This window comes from Myotis lucifugus, unplaced genomic scaffold, assembly GCF_000147115.1.
Source record: "Myotis lucifugus unplaced genomic scaffold, Myoluc2.0 scaffold_39, whole genome shotgun sequence".
NCBI lineage: Eukaryota > Metazoa > Chordata > Mammalia > Chiroptera > Vespertilionidae > Myotis > Myotis lucifugus.
In genome coordinates this window covers 1,031,607-1,047,918 of record NW_005871087.1, presented here as the reverse complement: position 1 = coordinate 1,047,918, position 16,312 = coordinate 1,031,607, and the positions used below count along the sequence as shown (strand labels likewise).

The window sequence follows — 16,312 nt, the reverse complement described above, 5'->3', positions numbered from 1 at the left end:
CCTTAAAAACCCACAATGATAGACTATCATTATAGAGTTCTAACTAGATCATTTTCAGAATGCCTTTAAGACTATTGATGCTTCAAGCTCTCTTGGGCTGTGTGTGTAGGCCTGCGTGTTTAAAAGCTGATTGAAATTAACTTTATGTCCTTAGTGATATCTGCCATAGTACTTGCTGAGCCACTTGTACCCAGGATAATGTTATCTTTTCTTACCGTGTATTATTAACCCACACCTTCACACCCTCATCCATTTCAAGCTCTCACTTACATGTTTTCACATCTTGGAAGAAAAGGCAAAATAAATCCAGCTTCCAACATGAGATCAGTGCTCTGCTAATTGTGGGTTCCCACGTTGGTTCTCGCAGGATCAGTCCAGGCTGGGTTATTCGTGGTGATGTGTGGGCTGTTCGTCTTCATCCTTTCTGGAGAAGAGAGAGCAATGCCATGCCTTGCCATTTAAAATGTATTCTCCAGTCTGTTAAAATAGTGACAGAAACTTGTACTCGTTCCAGATTTGACCAAGAGCCTGAGCCACAGGTGTTTACAGGAATGACCACAGATTACCCCACAGGGTTTACCACGTGCTTGTTTGTAGACAGTGCACTCCCTTAAGGCAGAGGATGGTTTAGGTTGTAGCAGGATCGCATGGCCAACAGTGCAGAGGCCCTCTACAGGCCAAATAATAAAGGAATGTAAGCCCGGCCGGTGTGGCTCAGCGGTTGAGCATCGACCTATGAACCAGGCGGTCACGGTTTGATTCCCGGTCAGGACACATACCCGGGTTGCAGGCTCGATCCCCAGTAGAGGGTGTACAGGAGGTAGCCAATCAGTGATTCTCTCTTATCACTGACATTTCCATCTCTCTCTCCCCCTCTCCCTTCTTCTCTAAAATCAATAATATATATATGTACATATATATACAGTGTGTGTGTATATATATATGTGTGTATGTATATATGTCTATATCTATATATCTTTGTTGTAGTGGTCTGGAACTGAACCCCCAATACTCTAAGGCAGTGGTTCTCAACCTTGGCTGCACATTAGAATCACCTGGGAATCTATAGATATATAGATATAGATATTTTTTTAAGGAATGTAGGAGATGGTCACAGGTAGCACACTAATCTGCCATCTGTTAGGTCAAAAAAACTGATCTGTTGTCTGAGGTAAACCAGATGGCTTAACTTGTCTTTTCCTATTCCCCCCCTCCACCCCAACTAGGTTTCCGTTGTTTACTGCCGTCTATCAGATCTGCTATGAAGGCAAGCCCGTGCAAGAGATGCTGTCTTGTCTCCAGAGCCATCCAGAGCATTTGTAAAGTGGACCATGCAGCATGTCAGGCAGCGTAAATCATGTTTGGGGTTCACATGGAAACTGGGACTTGGCAACAAGATGTTGGCTTGACTGTAATCCCATCATGGATGTGTATGAATTTTTACAGGCTCGCTTTTGAATTTCAAGAAGGAGACCATTGGCTAAGATGCACTGGGCAACAACTAGACGCACATATGTGAGCGCATGAGTGTGTGTGTTCATTTCTCATTCTGTGGATGTTTGCATGCATGAACCAAAATTAAAAGTCCTTTTTAAAGATTACTTTTGAAACTTTCCCACTGTGGTAGCTTATAAGATTGGAACTATCTCAGCTGAGTTTTTTAGATCTAATTTATATCTTTGAGTGAAGGAATTTTTTTTCTCTCATTCTCTTGATATTAAAATTTAACCAGCATTGATGACGTGGTAGAATGGAAGAGCGAATGCGTTCAAAGATCAACAGACTGTAACTTTTAAACACTATCTCAAAGCCAGCGTAATTAATGACTTCGTGAGTTGATCTCTTTTTTTAACAACTAGATGTTTTTAATTAGGTAATCCACTCTGTAACTCCCTCTCACTGCAGTTTTCTGCGTTTTTAGCCTCTTTTCTCTTCATGAGCTGCCAGGATGTGCAGAACACAGAAAACTCATCTGGAATTTTCCTGCTGTGACTGACACATCTTTCTGATTAACCACACTAGTGCAATGGTTTTTGTTTTGTGCAAACATTTCCTTTAAGCTTCACAGATCCTCTGAGAGGGGCTGCTGTTATTCCTTTTGAAGATGCTGTCACTGTGCCTGGTCACCTGATAAGGAGGGGGCAGAGCCAGGAGTCAACTCTAGTGCTCCCCCCCACCCCACCCCACCCCCTAAGATGCCCTGGGACCTTCTCAGATGTCCCTGGGCTGATTTGACCTCCAGCCAATTGGTTGTGTCAGAGGCCACAGGCAGCCTTTCTGGAGGCTATGGGAGGGCTTCCTGCAGCTGAGATTTGTGTGGGGCATTGTTGATGCCACTCTGTGGGGCATCGCTCCATCAGCTTCACTTGGAGTCTCTTAGAAATGCATGCTCCCAGGTCCCACCACAGACCTCGGAAGTGGGAACGGTATCTGTGCTTTAACACCCCTCCCACGTGTTTCTGACGTTCACTACGATTTTAGAAGCACTACTGTAGAAACTTAACTTTACAATAACATTTCTTAACCCGTGTTCCATAGGCAACGAGTGTCCTGGGACCCAGCAGTGGGGGCTTCTGGGTGTTCCCTGGCAAGGTTAGGTGAGTTTGGGGAAAGCTGAATCTTAAAGGTGTAGAATGTATGTTAGCATGTCAGTGGAACCTGTTTATGTAACCTAGCCAGGCCCAAGCACATTCTATACGGAGATTTTATTTTGGCAAGGAAACCTGCAAAAGTTTCTAAGGGACACTGTTCTAGGCTGAGGTCACCTTCGATAACTCAAGTTTACCCATCTCTCCCTGCACAAAATTAGGATGAATAACGACCTGTGGTAGTGTTCGTTCTCACCTCTTCCAGCTCAGGCCTGCCACGAAGCTCTGATGAAGCTTTAAGGTGACACTGGCAAGTACAACCAAGTAGGTGTCAGCTCCGCTGAAACGCACATTATGGGGAATAAGTGCTTTTAATTCTAGAATTAGAATGGGAATCACTGTATCTTCTTAAATGAGATTGGTTTCAGGATAGCATTACAATGACCTTAGATAGCACTTGATAAACTATTAAGGGAACATATGAATGTCACGTACATATTTATGGATTTTCAGTCACTTTGTGAGATTTTTGACCTTTTATATTTCTGTGGGAATTTTAAAAACTCTATCCAAATCATTTTGGGGGTGTTATAAAGCCCCATCCACAGAAGAATGTGAAAGCACACAAAATGCTCCAAGTTTTATTGATTTTAGTGCCACTATTAAGTTGATCAATTTTTGCTTGTCACATGATTCATGTTTTTTAAAAGTTTGTACATAGGTAACAAAGTGTTACTTTTTAAGATACATAAAAGGGCTGTGAGCTAATTGTGGTGTCTATTAAGTAGGATAATCAGAGCTGAGGAATTCTGTCTTTCGTGTGTTCTCATCTGCATTCACCCTTCCTGCTCTGGGTTTTGTACGTGAGTGTTTTTTCTTTACAAATGCTCTCTTACCGTTCGGAAGTCTGCTGACTGTACCTCTTGAACATACTTACGGTATGCTGCGCATCATGGAAAAACGCAAATTTTATTGTAAGTTTGTGCTCTGCTGTCAATATTTATTACTCTATGAGTTATCTACTAGTATTTTTTGTAATCACCTGTTGTCTACCATCTCTCACTAATTATGGTAACAAAGAGGGAGACATCTAGAAGAGAAGCTTAATTTGTACTATTTCAGCCAATCTGTGAATGTAAAAACTATACTGTTGCCTTGTTGTATCCCAACCTACTGTAATGCGGAACAGTTGTCTGTCTTGAAACCCGGCCTAGCCGGTAGAGTGGAGCTAAACTCCTCCTGGCTTTTCACTAAACTGTTTTAACTGTAACAAGGCGCCGTGGCATCGGCCCAAGGAGTGTTGGGACGCCAGCATGCAAAGGGTTCTATAGTTTTTCCATTAATTCTAATCAAAGAGCCTTTTACTTACATGTGTACTGTATTTGTTTACAGACTATATAGGTGGATATAATTGATATAATTTTAAAGCTTGGTTTAATAAACATTTAACTCCCAAACCTGTGCTACTGATCTTATCCTTTTAAAAAATCAGTTAATAGCTTTATCTATTTAGGGAAGCTCTTTTTCCCCCCCTAAATTGTACTGCATTAACAATAATAAAAAGGCAATTTTTAAAAGAAAGGCTTCATTTCTAATTCCAGTCTTCAAACACAGCCCTGGTCAGGGCACTGGGGGAAGGCAACCAATCTCTCTCTCTCTCTCTCTCTCTCTCTCTCTCTCTCTCTCTCTCTTCTTCCCTCCCTCCCTCCCTCCCCACCTCCTTCCCTCTCTTTCACTCTCTAAAAATCAATGGAAAAAGTATCCTTGAATGAAGATTAACAACAAAGAATTTAGAAGACTACCCTACCAATCCCACTGTAAAAAGTAAAAATTTGTTACTCAAAACTACAATTTTGTTAAAGCAGCCAATAGTTGGTGGTGCTGAAAGTTTATATAGGCACAAAATGGGACATATAAGTGAAATGTTTATAAGCAAGAAAAATTAATATTAAAAACAAAACAAAAAAAACACTGCAAATTGACCTTTTCGGCAAAAGCCCAGAAGACTCCTATGAAAAACAAGCTGACCATGGGGTAACATGCTGTCTGAGGAAATTCATTTCCAGTGAACCATGACCCTTCTGTCCACTAGGGGTCACTCTTTGGGAATGACTTTTCCTGAGGCGGTTGGCAGTCTGAAAAAAAGTTGCATCATTGTCCCTGTGACTTTCTGGTCAAGTTTTCAGAATACATTTCTTATGAACAAAGCCGAGTTTTTGCTTGGCAGTTGTCAAGTGTCTGGGTTTCATTTGGACTTTTTAACTCAACACCGACCACACATTTTGAGGTACAGCAATTTTACTTTCACTCTGCCCTCTATCCACTTACGCATCTGGTTGGATTTTATGTTGTTTCTGTATCTTTTTCCCTTCCCTGATGTTGGACACCCACTTATGTCTGATTTGGCTAAATATCTGTCTTCTCCCCCTCATTCTGACACAGCCATTCTAACAAAAGCAGAAACACCTGTTGCTTGCTTTTTGCTCTCAAGAAAGACCTGGGAACATACCTGGGAAATACTTTTAAAGGGTGGACCGTTCGTGCTTTAAAGAAGTTTTAGCAAATAGTGTGGTAGACATTGAAAAAAAAATTCCTGCCCAGCCGGCATGGCTCAGTGGTGAACGTTGACCTATGAACTAGGAGGTCATGGTTCGATTCCAGGTCAGGCACATGCCCGGGTTGTGGGCTCCTCCCAGCAGGAGGCAGCCGATCAATGATTCTCTTTCATTGATGTTTCTCTCTCTCTCTCTTTCTCCCTCTCCCTTCCTCTCTGAAATCAATATATATATTTTTTTTATTTAAAGTAAAAATCCTTCCCTCTGGTTTCCCTCTCCATTATCTTTGGAGATAGATATGTCTATCTCTGAATTTTCACTTTGAGGCCATTTTATCAAGTCCCTTCTAAGGCCCTGTACCTATCTTTGTTTTCTTCCACTCATACTCTTTTTCTTAGAGTTCTTTGCCCTCCAGTTGCAAAAGCTTCTGGCCCCTTAAAATGAGTTCACACTTCGTTTCAGGATTTTGGAGTCAGATGGGGATTCAAACTTTGAATCTCTGTGAATTTGGGCGAGTTACTTAACCTCCCTGGGCTTCAATTTTCTGATCTATGAACAGTGTCAGGCTTCATGAGAAGTCAGAAAACAAGTCATTTGCTTTTCACAGTTCCCTGAGCACACCAGGGGACTTCAAGATGGAAAGTACCCAGGGAGAAAAGGACATCCATATTTGGTTTGAATTGCTCGGGGGGCCCCCAAAGCTCCGCAGATGTCCTGGAGGCAAGAGCACATTCTGGTCTATAGATCAGAAGGGAATGAGGCGCTAAGGAGTTGTCTGGGTGAGGCAGTTATGAGGCCAGAGCAGAGTGGAGGAGGTGTCTATGAGCCAGGAGGGAAGAGGGAGGTCAGAGCCCAGTAACAGCTTCTTGAGCTAAGACGGGAGTGTCCAGGTAAGGTCTGGACAGAAGCTCACTTTTCATTACACCCATTCCTCAAGGCCCTGTTCTCATGTTCGTTTCAGCTTTATTGAGGCAGAATTGACCAACGTGATGCTTTGATATATGTATACATGGCAAAATGGCTGCCACAAGCTAACTGACATATTCATCACTCGTGTTTACCTTTCTGTTGTGGTAGTGGTGGTAAGAACCCTTAGGATCTATTCTCTTAGCAAATTTCAGGTATAAAATACGGTATTATTAACTAGAGTCACCAGTTTGTACATTAGGTCACCAGAACTTATTTATCTTATACATGAGAATCTGTATCCTTTGGCCAACATATTTCCATTTCTCCCCCAAGCTCCTGGCAATCCCCACTCTCCTCTCTGATTCTATCAGTTCAACTTGTTTAGATTCCACATAAAAGTGAGATCAGTTTGGCTTATTTCACTTAGCATTTGTCTTCCAGGTTCATTCATGTTTTCACAGATGGCAGAATTTCCTTTTTTTGTGGCCGAGTAATATTCTTGTGTATAATTATACTGCATTTATTTATGCATCCATTCATTGATGGACACATAGGTTTCCATACCTTGGCTATTGTGAACAATGCTGCAATGAACATGGGAGTGCAGATATCTCTTCAAGATAGTGATTTCATTTCCTTTGGAGATATACCCAGAAGTGGGATTGCTGGATCATACGGTAGTTCTAGTTTTAATTTTTTGAGGAAATTCCATGCTGGTTTGTATTTGTACTTACATTCTCACTAACAGTATGCAAGGGTTCCCTTTTCTCCACATCCTTGCCAATACTTGTTATCGTCATTTTGATAATAGCCATCCTAACAGCTGTGAAGTGATAGTTCACTGTGGTTTTGATCATCTTTTCTCAATGGTTAGTGATATTGGGCACCTTTTCATGCATTTATTGGGCTCCATATTCATGATTCTCCACTCAAAGCCATTGACAGGCAGTTTAAAATCAATCATTGCAATGCCCAGAGCAACCACTTGAGGGCAGCACTGCACAAGGGTAATGCAACCAACATCATTGATTCAACAGATAGGTATTGAGGGCATATAATGTGCTAATAGAGTTTGTAACCCCAGCATTGACCTTGCCTGAGGAAGTCACCCTTGAACCAGGATGCAGTAGAACTAAGTAGGGGAGGGAGACGTTTTCCCAGTAAAGGGCACAGCACATGCCAAGGCCATGCAATGGCCACAGGCCTAGTGAGTGAGGGACAAAAGGACGGGTGGTGGGAGCTGAGAGAGAGTGTGGGATGTAGAGGCAGGTCAGGGCTAGAACTAAATTTCTAGGTTCTGTTAACATTTATTGAGAGGCTACTATGCACCAGACACTTTCCCATGACATTTCATTTTCAAGGCAGCTGGCATTAGTCCCATTTTACAGGCACGGAGGCATGGCTACTACACACCTTTCTTTAAGCTGCCTCTTATCAGAGTATCCTTTTCTCTACTGGCCACTAATCCCTACCTTGCTCTCTTCAAGGTGAATGTTACTGACCTTTTTGTGCATGTGTCTTGTCTTCCCAACTAGACTATCTCCCTGTGTCCAGCCCAGAGCTGGCATCGAGGGCATGATCCATCCCAGGTGGTTCCTGAAGCAGTCATGTTGATGAGATGACACAAAGACATGGCATGTGGGAGAGTTCCATCATGCCCCAACTCTTTTTTATTCTTTTATTCTTTTGTTGTTGTTAAGCCTCACCCAAGGATATTTTTCCACTGATTTTTAAAAATATATATAATTTTATTGATTTCAGAGAGGAAGGGAGAGAGAGAGAGATGATGATGATGAGAGAGAATCATTTCTAGAGAGAGTGGAAGGGAGGGGGAGAGACAGAAAGAGAGAAACATCAATGTGAGAGAGACACATCAATTGGTTGCCTCCTGTACACGCCCAACCAGGTCCGGGCATCAAGTCTGCAACCGAGGTACATGCCCTTGACCAGAATCAAACCTGGGACTCTTTAGCCAAACTGGCTAGGGCATACCCCAATTCTTCACCCCTTCCCAAATGCATGTCCTTAGCCATGAGGCTTCACAGTCTGTTTACCAGCCCCTGGGATCAGGGCTTGGCCTATGACTTGCTTTGCCAGTGCCATCTAGCAGAAGTGATGGTGCGACAGGTCCAAGAACTCTTGTTCTCTTTAGTCTCATTTCTAGGAAATAATATGAATCATGTTTAAATATTTCTATTACATTCAGTAGCTCAAATTCATTTATTTTTAACTGCTGTCTAATTTTCCATTATATGGATAAACCTTAATATAGTTACCCATCTCCCTATTGATGGCATATAGGTTGAAGACTTTTACTAATACGGAAAATGGCAAGATAGTCCTATGCATGCCTCCTATATACATTGATGAGACTTCCTTTCATGAACTTACTAGCAAGTCATGGGATATACACACTTCACAGTTATTGAAATATTGCTAAATTGCTTCCCAAAGATTTTGGACCAATCTGCTCTGCCACCAGCAATATATGAAATTTCTCATTTCTCCATATTTGCCATCACTTAGTATCATCATATTAATTTGTATAGTTTTTTTCCCCCAACCTGATGGGTCTAAAATGGTAGTTGGTTGATATCTTAATGTTTATTTTGCTGATTTCCAAAGAGGTTTGGCCTCTTCCCATGTGTACATCGGCCCTTCCGGTTTCCTCTGTAGTGAATTGTCTGTGCATATCCTCTGTTTATTTTTCTGCTGAATTGTTTGCCTGAAAAAAAAAGACTTGCTCCTTACAAATCTTTATGTAATCTTTATATTTCATATATATTCTATACATAATATATATCATACACGAAGATAGTATATAAAGAATATATTGTATATTTATATACAACACATAAAGAATAGTATATTTTCTAAAGCACTTTTGATGTTTCTCTTGGGGAAAAAAAAGAATAGTATATTTTCTTTAATATGGTTTGGTTGCAAAGACCTTCTTCCAGTAATTTTTTGTTTTGTTTTGTTAATCCTCATTGATCAAATCCATTGATTTTTCAGAGAGAGTGGAAGGGAGTGGGGAGAGGGAGAGAGACACATTGATGTGAGAGAGACATCAGTTGGTTGCCTCCTGCACAAGTCCCAACTAGGGCTGGGGATCACACCTGCAACCCAGGTACATGCCCTTGACTGGGAATAGAACCCACAACCCTTGGTGGTGCAGGCTGGCGCTCTAACCACTGAGCACGCTGGCCAGGACTCTTCCAGTAATTTTCAACAGCTTTATTGAGATACAGTTCACATATCATACAATTTGCCCATTTAAAAATGTGTACAGTCATTTTACTAGAACTTTTTCACAATCTCAAAAAGAATCCCTGTACCCACTAGCCATCACCCCTCTATTCCCCAATCCCTCCTAAGCAACCACTAATCTACTTTCTGTCTCTAAAAACATGCATATTCTGGATATTTTATATAAATAAAACTGTATTACATGTGCTCTTTGGTGACTTTAACTTAGCATAATGTTTTCAAGGTTCATCCATGTTGTAGTATGCATCAGAACTTTGTTCCTTTTTATGGCTGAATAATTGTCCATGGCAGGGATATACCACCTTTTATTTATTGATTCATCAGTTGAAGTAACTAAACTGTAATTAAACATTGCTTTTCTCATTTCTGCTCATCTGGCCTGATTGCTTACTCTTCCCACACATAGGAAAGCCTTTTTTACCATTGGCTTTGAATTGTGCTTTATTGGTGAGAAGCCTTAGCTCCGATCCCATTACCAAAGAGCTAGCCCCAGCGACCCCTGTCATCCCAAGCGTGGCCCCGGGTGGTCAGCGTCAGCATCCCCTGACGTGGCTCTCCAGCCCTCCCAGACCTGCCTGTATCACACGCTGGGCAGGAGATCCCCAGGTGATTCGCGTGCCCGTTCAAGTTGGAAAAGCGCTGCTCTGACCACTACTTCTTCCCCTGCCTCCAAACCGAAACACGTGGGAGGCTTTTGAGGCAGCGCCAGTGACCTGCCCACTTGCGGTCAGCGATTCAGATCTCACTGGTCTAGACTAGAGTGGGTCAGGCTCCCCAGGTGATCCCACTGAGCGGCCAAATGGCGTGGAGGAGCAATCCCACTCTTTTGCTGCAGACCACTCTCATCGAGGGATATTCATGCTCCGGGTTGGAAGCCGAGTTTGCGGTTCTGTTTAGCAAACCTGATTGAGCAGCTTCCCAGGAGGGGTCCCTGTGTCCCTTTCCTCAGGAATTGGAGTGTGATGGCCAGTGACACCGTCTGCCCTCTGCCCTCCCGCTCCGAGTCCCTGTTCAAAGCTCTGCTGACAGAGATGGTCTGTGTTTTTAAGAAAACACAGCTGAAGCCCCTGCCAAGGCTGGGCTGGTTTTCCACGGTTCATTCTCAGTATCCAGTTTGCAAACTGGCTCTGCCGAGGAACGGCTACCGCTTTAAGCAGTGTTTACCCAAATACGGCTTCTTCCTTGCTCCTGCCGACAGATTAAATGCCGTAAGAGCAAACATCTTGGGTAGACACCAGGATCTGTCTCTCTTTAAACAAACCCAGCCTCGATCTTATCTTTGCTGAGGAAGCTGTGGCAACAACAGGCTGTCAAGTCTTGTTTCCCTCCCTTCTTCTCCTGGCTCTGCGAGTTTCCTCCCGAGCACTGGCTTCCTCCTGTGCCTGAATGTCATGGGATCCCAGGGCAGCAGCTACAGTCACATCTCATGGGTCAGGTGGGCTAGACGACCTCCACCTTTCATACCCACAAAAGGTGTTACCGCTTTACCAGGGTTTTGTCTACACCTCTTTGTCATTTTTTTAAAATATTTTTTTATTGATTTCAGAGAGGAAGGGAGCGGGAGAGAGAGAGAGAAACATCAAGGATGAGAATCATTGATCGGCTGCCTCCTGCACGCCCCCCTCCTGGGGATCGAGTCCGACCCGGGCATGTGCCCTTGACCGGAATTGAACCCAGGACCCTTCAGTCCACAGGCCCACGCTCTATCCAGGGAGCCAAACCCACCAGGGCCTCCTTGTAGTTTATAATCCTGCCCTACATCTGCCTCGGATAGTGTCACAGCGATGCCCTGGCCCTCTGGCTGAGGCCACTGTTGGGAGTTAAACAGGAGGGAGGGGGAAGGAAGCTATTTTGTTCTGCGCATCCGGCCATTAACCGACTCACAGATACGTGTGCAAAGTCCTCCGAACCATCCCGTCTACATTATGTTCAGCCCCCTGAGCTCTTGGTCCGCCTGGACTTATTGAAAGGCATGACCGTGCAAGAATCACAAGAATCAAAGGCCCTGAGGTTCGTGAAATCCACACCACGCAGGGCGGGCGCTTACAGGTGTCGGGTGGCTTCTTGGGTTCTCTCTGCGGGGAGCTGAGTTGCTAAGCTGTTAACCTGATCCGCTTCTCTCAGACTGGGCCAAAGAGCCCTGCTTTATTTCCCAGCCACCGAGTGCTAAATTTCCTGTGTTTCTAACACTCTCCTAATTCCACCTCCGGGACATTTCCCTGTGGCTAAAGCCGACACCCCGCCCCGGAGGGCTTTCATCCAGGAAAGGGGTCGCAAACCCGGGCAATTCAAGGTCTGAGTCTCAGTCTGAGAGAGGACAGGACTCATCGGACCCACCGTTTCAAAGCAGTCTCCGCCGGACCAGCTCCATACCAACAGGAGCCAGCCACGCTAGCTCGGTGGTGTGGAACCTGGGGCCTGCCGCCGGCAATTACTCCTGGTTTTGATCTTTGTTAAAGACTTTTGCTTAATTTGCTGCTACACTGCCTCTCTGATCCCATTACAGGCCTGCACCTGCGTGTGTGTGTCCTTTGTAAATAACAGCCTGTTCTTTTCTTCCAGCCAGTCCTCGCCTACTCCCGGACCCTGCCCTTTCAAATTTTTCTAAAACTAGTTTCGTTCTTCTAAATTGGAACTCCAATAAATAATTCAGTAACCTGAGCCCGAGGCCCCTGCCTCCCGGAGGTGGGGGCGCGTGCACGGTGTGCACCGGTGGTTCCCACGCCAGGGCGCTGAGCCGTTGTGCAGGGAGATTTTGTTCTCCCTCTAGAACAGCCCACAGCAGCTCGCCCTGTCTCTGATGTCCTTGGCAGACTCCAGCCTGCATGCTCTGGCCCACGCTCCCTGACAAGGATTTGATGTGAACATCATTTCTTTCACTTTAATGCTTGTATCTGCACAAGAGCCTGTGTTCTTGTTGGTTCTGAGAGCCACGTTCTTAGTTTGTTTCTTGTATAGAGCCTTCTTGAACCACAGCTGGGAGTGTGTGGGGAGGGGGGGCACTGAAACAGAGAGAGAGAACACAAAACTGTGTGCATGGATTGATTTCATTGGATCATTCTAAGTTTCTAAGTCTATCCTCTATCTATCTGTCTGCCTCTCCCCTTCCTCCCCTACACTATGCCACTTCTTACTTATTTATTTATTTATCTATCTTTATTGTGGAAAGTATTACAGATGTCCCCCCTTTCCCCCTCTTTCTTTACCCCTCTTGTTTCTTTCCTTCATTTCTAGCCACTCATTTTAACTGATCTTAATACAGAGCATTATATGTAATTCCAAATTAATAGAACTTAATAATTTTTAGTGTTCTCTGTTATTAAATGGCAACAGAATAGAATGATTTCTCGTTTTTTCTTTTTCTTTTATTTTATTGTTGACAGTATTACAGATGTTTCCCAATTCCCCCCTTCGGTACCCCCTCTCCTCTCAGCCCCTACCCAGCCCCCCAGGTCTTCTGCACCCTATTGTTCGTGTCCATGTGCTATGCACATAAGTATATAAGTTCTTTGGTTTATCTCTCCTTGTCCCCCCACATGGAGGTATGTCAGTCTGTTCCATGCCTCCATGCTTCAGGTCTTATTTTGTTGGTTCATTCGTTTTGTTCATTAGATTCCACAAATAAGTGAGATCCTGTGATATTTGTCTTTCTCAGTTTGGCTTATTTCGCTTAGCATAACCCAAAGGATAAGAGATCCCTCTTTTCTCTCTCTCTCTTTTTTTTTTCTTAAAGAAAGGGACAGGGTGGTAATTAAAATGTTTCTTTTTCCTCTCAGTTTTTGTTCAATGCCATATATGTGGTTTTATTGCAGTCACCCTGTATGATTCCACTCTTTTCATTTTACCTGAAATCAAGAGTATTTTCCATAGTACTAAATATTCTTAGAAAATGTATTTTTTAAAAGTCAATGGCATTTCTGTGTTTGTTTTTTAATTTTAGGATATACAACCTAATTATATCCATTGGTTGAATTACAGGTAGTAAAATTACAGGATTTAAAAGGCATATTTTTAAAGATGTCAATAAATATAACCAAGTGGCCTACTAGTCATGTAGGTGGGCTCAGCTTGCTGCCCTTCTAGCTGGCATGGAGCAGTATCTTGAAAAATACAACTTTGCCCACTTACTAGGTGAACATAGCTATTTTAATTTGCATCTCATCAACTACCAATGAATTGGAAAACGCAGAGATAACAACATTTAGAAAAGGAAAGTAGTTTACTTGCAAGAAATGCGAGACTTGGAAGGACCTGCTCATCAAATAAGAAAACGCAGCAGGTCATTAAAGCCAAACGCTGAAAAATCACCAAGGTAACTGAACTCATAATTGGTACGTTCATTGCCCAAAACCAGCAATTTCCTTACAGGGTTATCATTTCTGCAAAAGCTGTGGCCAGGCTTCAAACAGCAGCATTGCAAACGTCAGGGATAAAGCTGTTTGCATTAAACGGTCAGCAACTGAGGCAACGCTCAGGGGTCCATTCATTGGGGGTGGGGGCAGGAGGCTGGAGTTAGACACCTGAAAAATGTTTACTGTCCCCCTAACCATGGCACTAAATGGAGCCAAGATGTGAGTTGTGCTTCCACAAGATTTTGTGTGTGTAGGAAGGATCACATATTTCATTTGGAAATATGTATAATGTGGGGCAAAAGTAGGTTTACATTTGTGAGTACGTGAAACACCGAATTCATTCTTGTGTTATTTTCTATTAATTATTGTATCATTTTCCATATGTACAACTGTAAACCCACTTTTGCCCCCTCTTTCGTTTGTATCTTTCTTTTCTATCTGAATGCCTTTTATTTCACCTCCTTGGGTAACTGCCTTGTCAATTAGCTGAAGGTTGAAGAGAAGGAGTGAGAACAGACCTTCTTATCTTGTTCCTGATCTTAGGAAGAAAACCTGTCATGCCCCCACCCAATAAGTGTGATGTTAGCTGGGGCTCTGTTTTGTTTTGATCAGGTTTAGGAGCGTCCCTCCTGGTCCTAGATTATTGTGTGTCTCTTTCATGAAAGGTTGTTGGATTTGACCAAATGCCTTTTCTCTGTCTGTTGATGTAATCATGTGGCTGTTTTCCCTTTTCCAATGCATTGATTGATTTTCATAGATTGCCACCTTGCAATTCCTGGGATAAATCCCACTTGGCCATGGTGTGTAATTCTTTTTATACACTGCTGGATTGTGTGCACCTAGTGTTTTGCTGAGGATTTAAACATCTATATTTATAAGAGATATTGGTCTGAGTTTCCTTATGATGTCTCTGTTTGGTTTCGATATGAGGGTAACACTGGCATCATGCAATGAATTGGGAAGTGTTCCCTCTTCGTCTACATTTGGGTTAAGTTTGTGACGAATTGGTATTTATGGTTCTTCAAATGTTTGGCAGCGTTGACCAGTGAAGCCATCTGCATGTGGGTAGTTTCTCTTATTACTCATTCAACCTTTTTACTTGATATTGGTCTCTTCATGAGCTTTTTTTTTTTTTTAATGGTTACACAATACTGTGTCAGATGGAGTGCCAGTTCTTAGATTTCTTTTGGGAGAATCAAACACGAAGAAGAGGGAGAGTGGCTGGATTCACACTTATGCAGGTGTTCTTTCAAAAGACTTCTAGGGCACCTCTGGTTGGTTCTGTACAAGGCCCTGCGGCTACCAAGACAAACAAAACAGTCAGAGGAATGACCCTGAGGAACACAAAGTAGACGAGTTGATTTTATTTTTTTAAATATATTTTTATTGATTTTGGAGAGGAAGGGAGAGGGAGAGAGATAGAAACATCAATGACGAGAGAGAATCATTAATCGGCTGCCTTCTGCAGGCCCCCTACAACCTGGGCATGTGCCCTGACCGGGAATCAAACCGTGACCTCCTGGTTCATACGTCGAAGCTCAACCACTGAGCCACTCCGGCTGGGCAACAAGCTGATTTTAGATCTGAGTTTGAGAGCTTGTTTGGAGGTTCTAGCAGGGGAGCGCAGCTACTCGTATACCCTTGACCAAAGACCGGTCCTCTCCTCTTCGACCGAGCGCGCAGCTTTGGGAGGGACGCACATGGATCAGTGAGGGAGGAGGGGGACACTCGCCTAGCCAGCCAGATCAGCTGAATCAACCCTGGCGATCAATGGGGTGACAGATGTCGCAGCCAGATCGCCCTCACATCCTAGATCTGAGTTTGGGCTGCCCCTCCCATGAGTGACAGGAGACTCAGGTGTGCTCCACACAGCAATGTCTTGGAGTCCTCTGGCACGTTCCCAGTTACCAAACACTCTCTCTTATAAAATCTCAGATCCTTAAGGACAACTTGGCCAAGTTCATTATCCCTCTTTCCAAAAACTAAGGAAACCAAGGTACAGAGAAGGCCAGTGTGAATTCAGACATTTAGGTAGTGCCTCTCCTCTACCAGCTGCAAGTAAGGCAGTAGGAGATAAAGATGAAATGGTGAGGTCCTTGCCTTCAAGGAGCTCTCAATCTGAGAGTGACAAAGAATCAGAGGTACACTTAAGTGTTACAAGTCTTTAATGGACATCTCTCCAGGGTGTGAAATGCTGGCAGAGTAGTGGGAGGCTCTGAAAAGGCCCCACTGCAAATGTGGCCCATGAGCTGTGGCTGGGAACAGCCTGGCCATTATAACAGGAAGTCATAAAAGTCTTTCAGAACTAGGGCGATCGTATATCCCAGTGAATAATCCTGGTTTCTTTGTGTTACCCCCGCTCCCCCGTTACTCTCAAAACATCCATTTGATATTTACATAGTTTCAAAGTATTTTCCTAAAAGATTATTATAATTATAAAGGGGAAAAAACAGTGAGTTTATAGTGGAGAAATCTGGCGAACACTTAACCCAGTGACCAAGGTTAACATCATCACTAATGGGACAAATAAACATCATGCCTCCTGATATGAAGTGCTGAGGACACAGCAGTACCTCTGGATACAAAAATACATCATCTGAATCTATTCACCAAGAAACAGCAGACAACCCCAAATTGA

At 43.3% G+C, this 16,312-nt stretch overlaps 1 protein-coding gene across 3 annotated transcripts in view; it reads left to right on the top strand.

Annotated features, from left to right (window-relative positions):
- Positions 1–4,165, top strand: part of GPD1L (glycerol-3-phosphate dehydrogenase 1 like) — a 37,600-nt gene extending 33,435 nt beyond the window's left edge. For all 3 annotated transcript variants that reach the window (XM_006087577.3, XM_023752951.1, XM_014454804.2), the window contains exon 8: positions 1,227–4,165. In XM_006087577.3, the coding sequence (XP_006087639.1) occupies positions 1,227–1,323 (97 nt within the window). In that variant the 3' untranslated portion in view covers positions 1,324–4,165. The remainder of the gene's footprint in view (positions 1–1,226) is intronic.
- Positions 4,166–16,312: the final 12,147 nt, after the last annotated feature.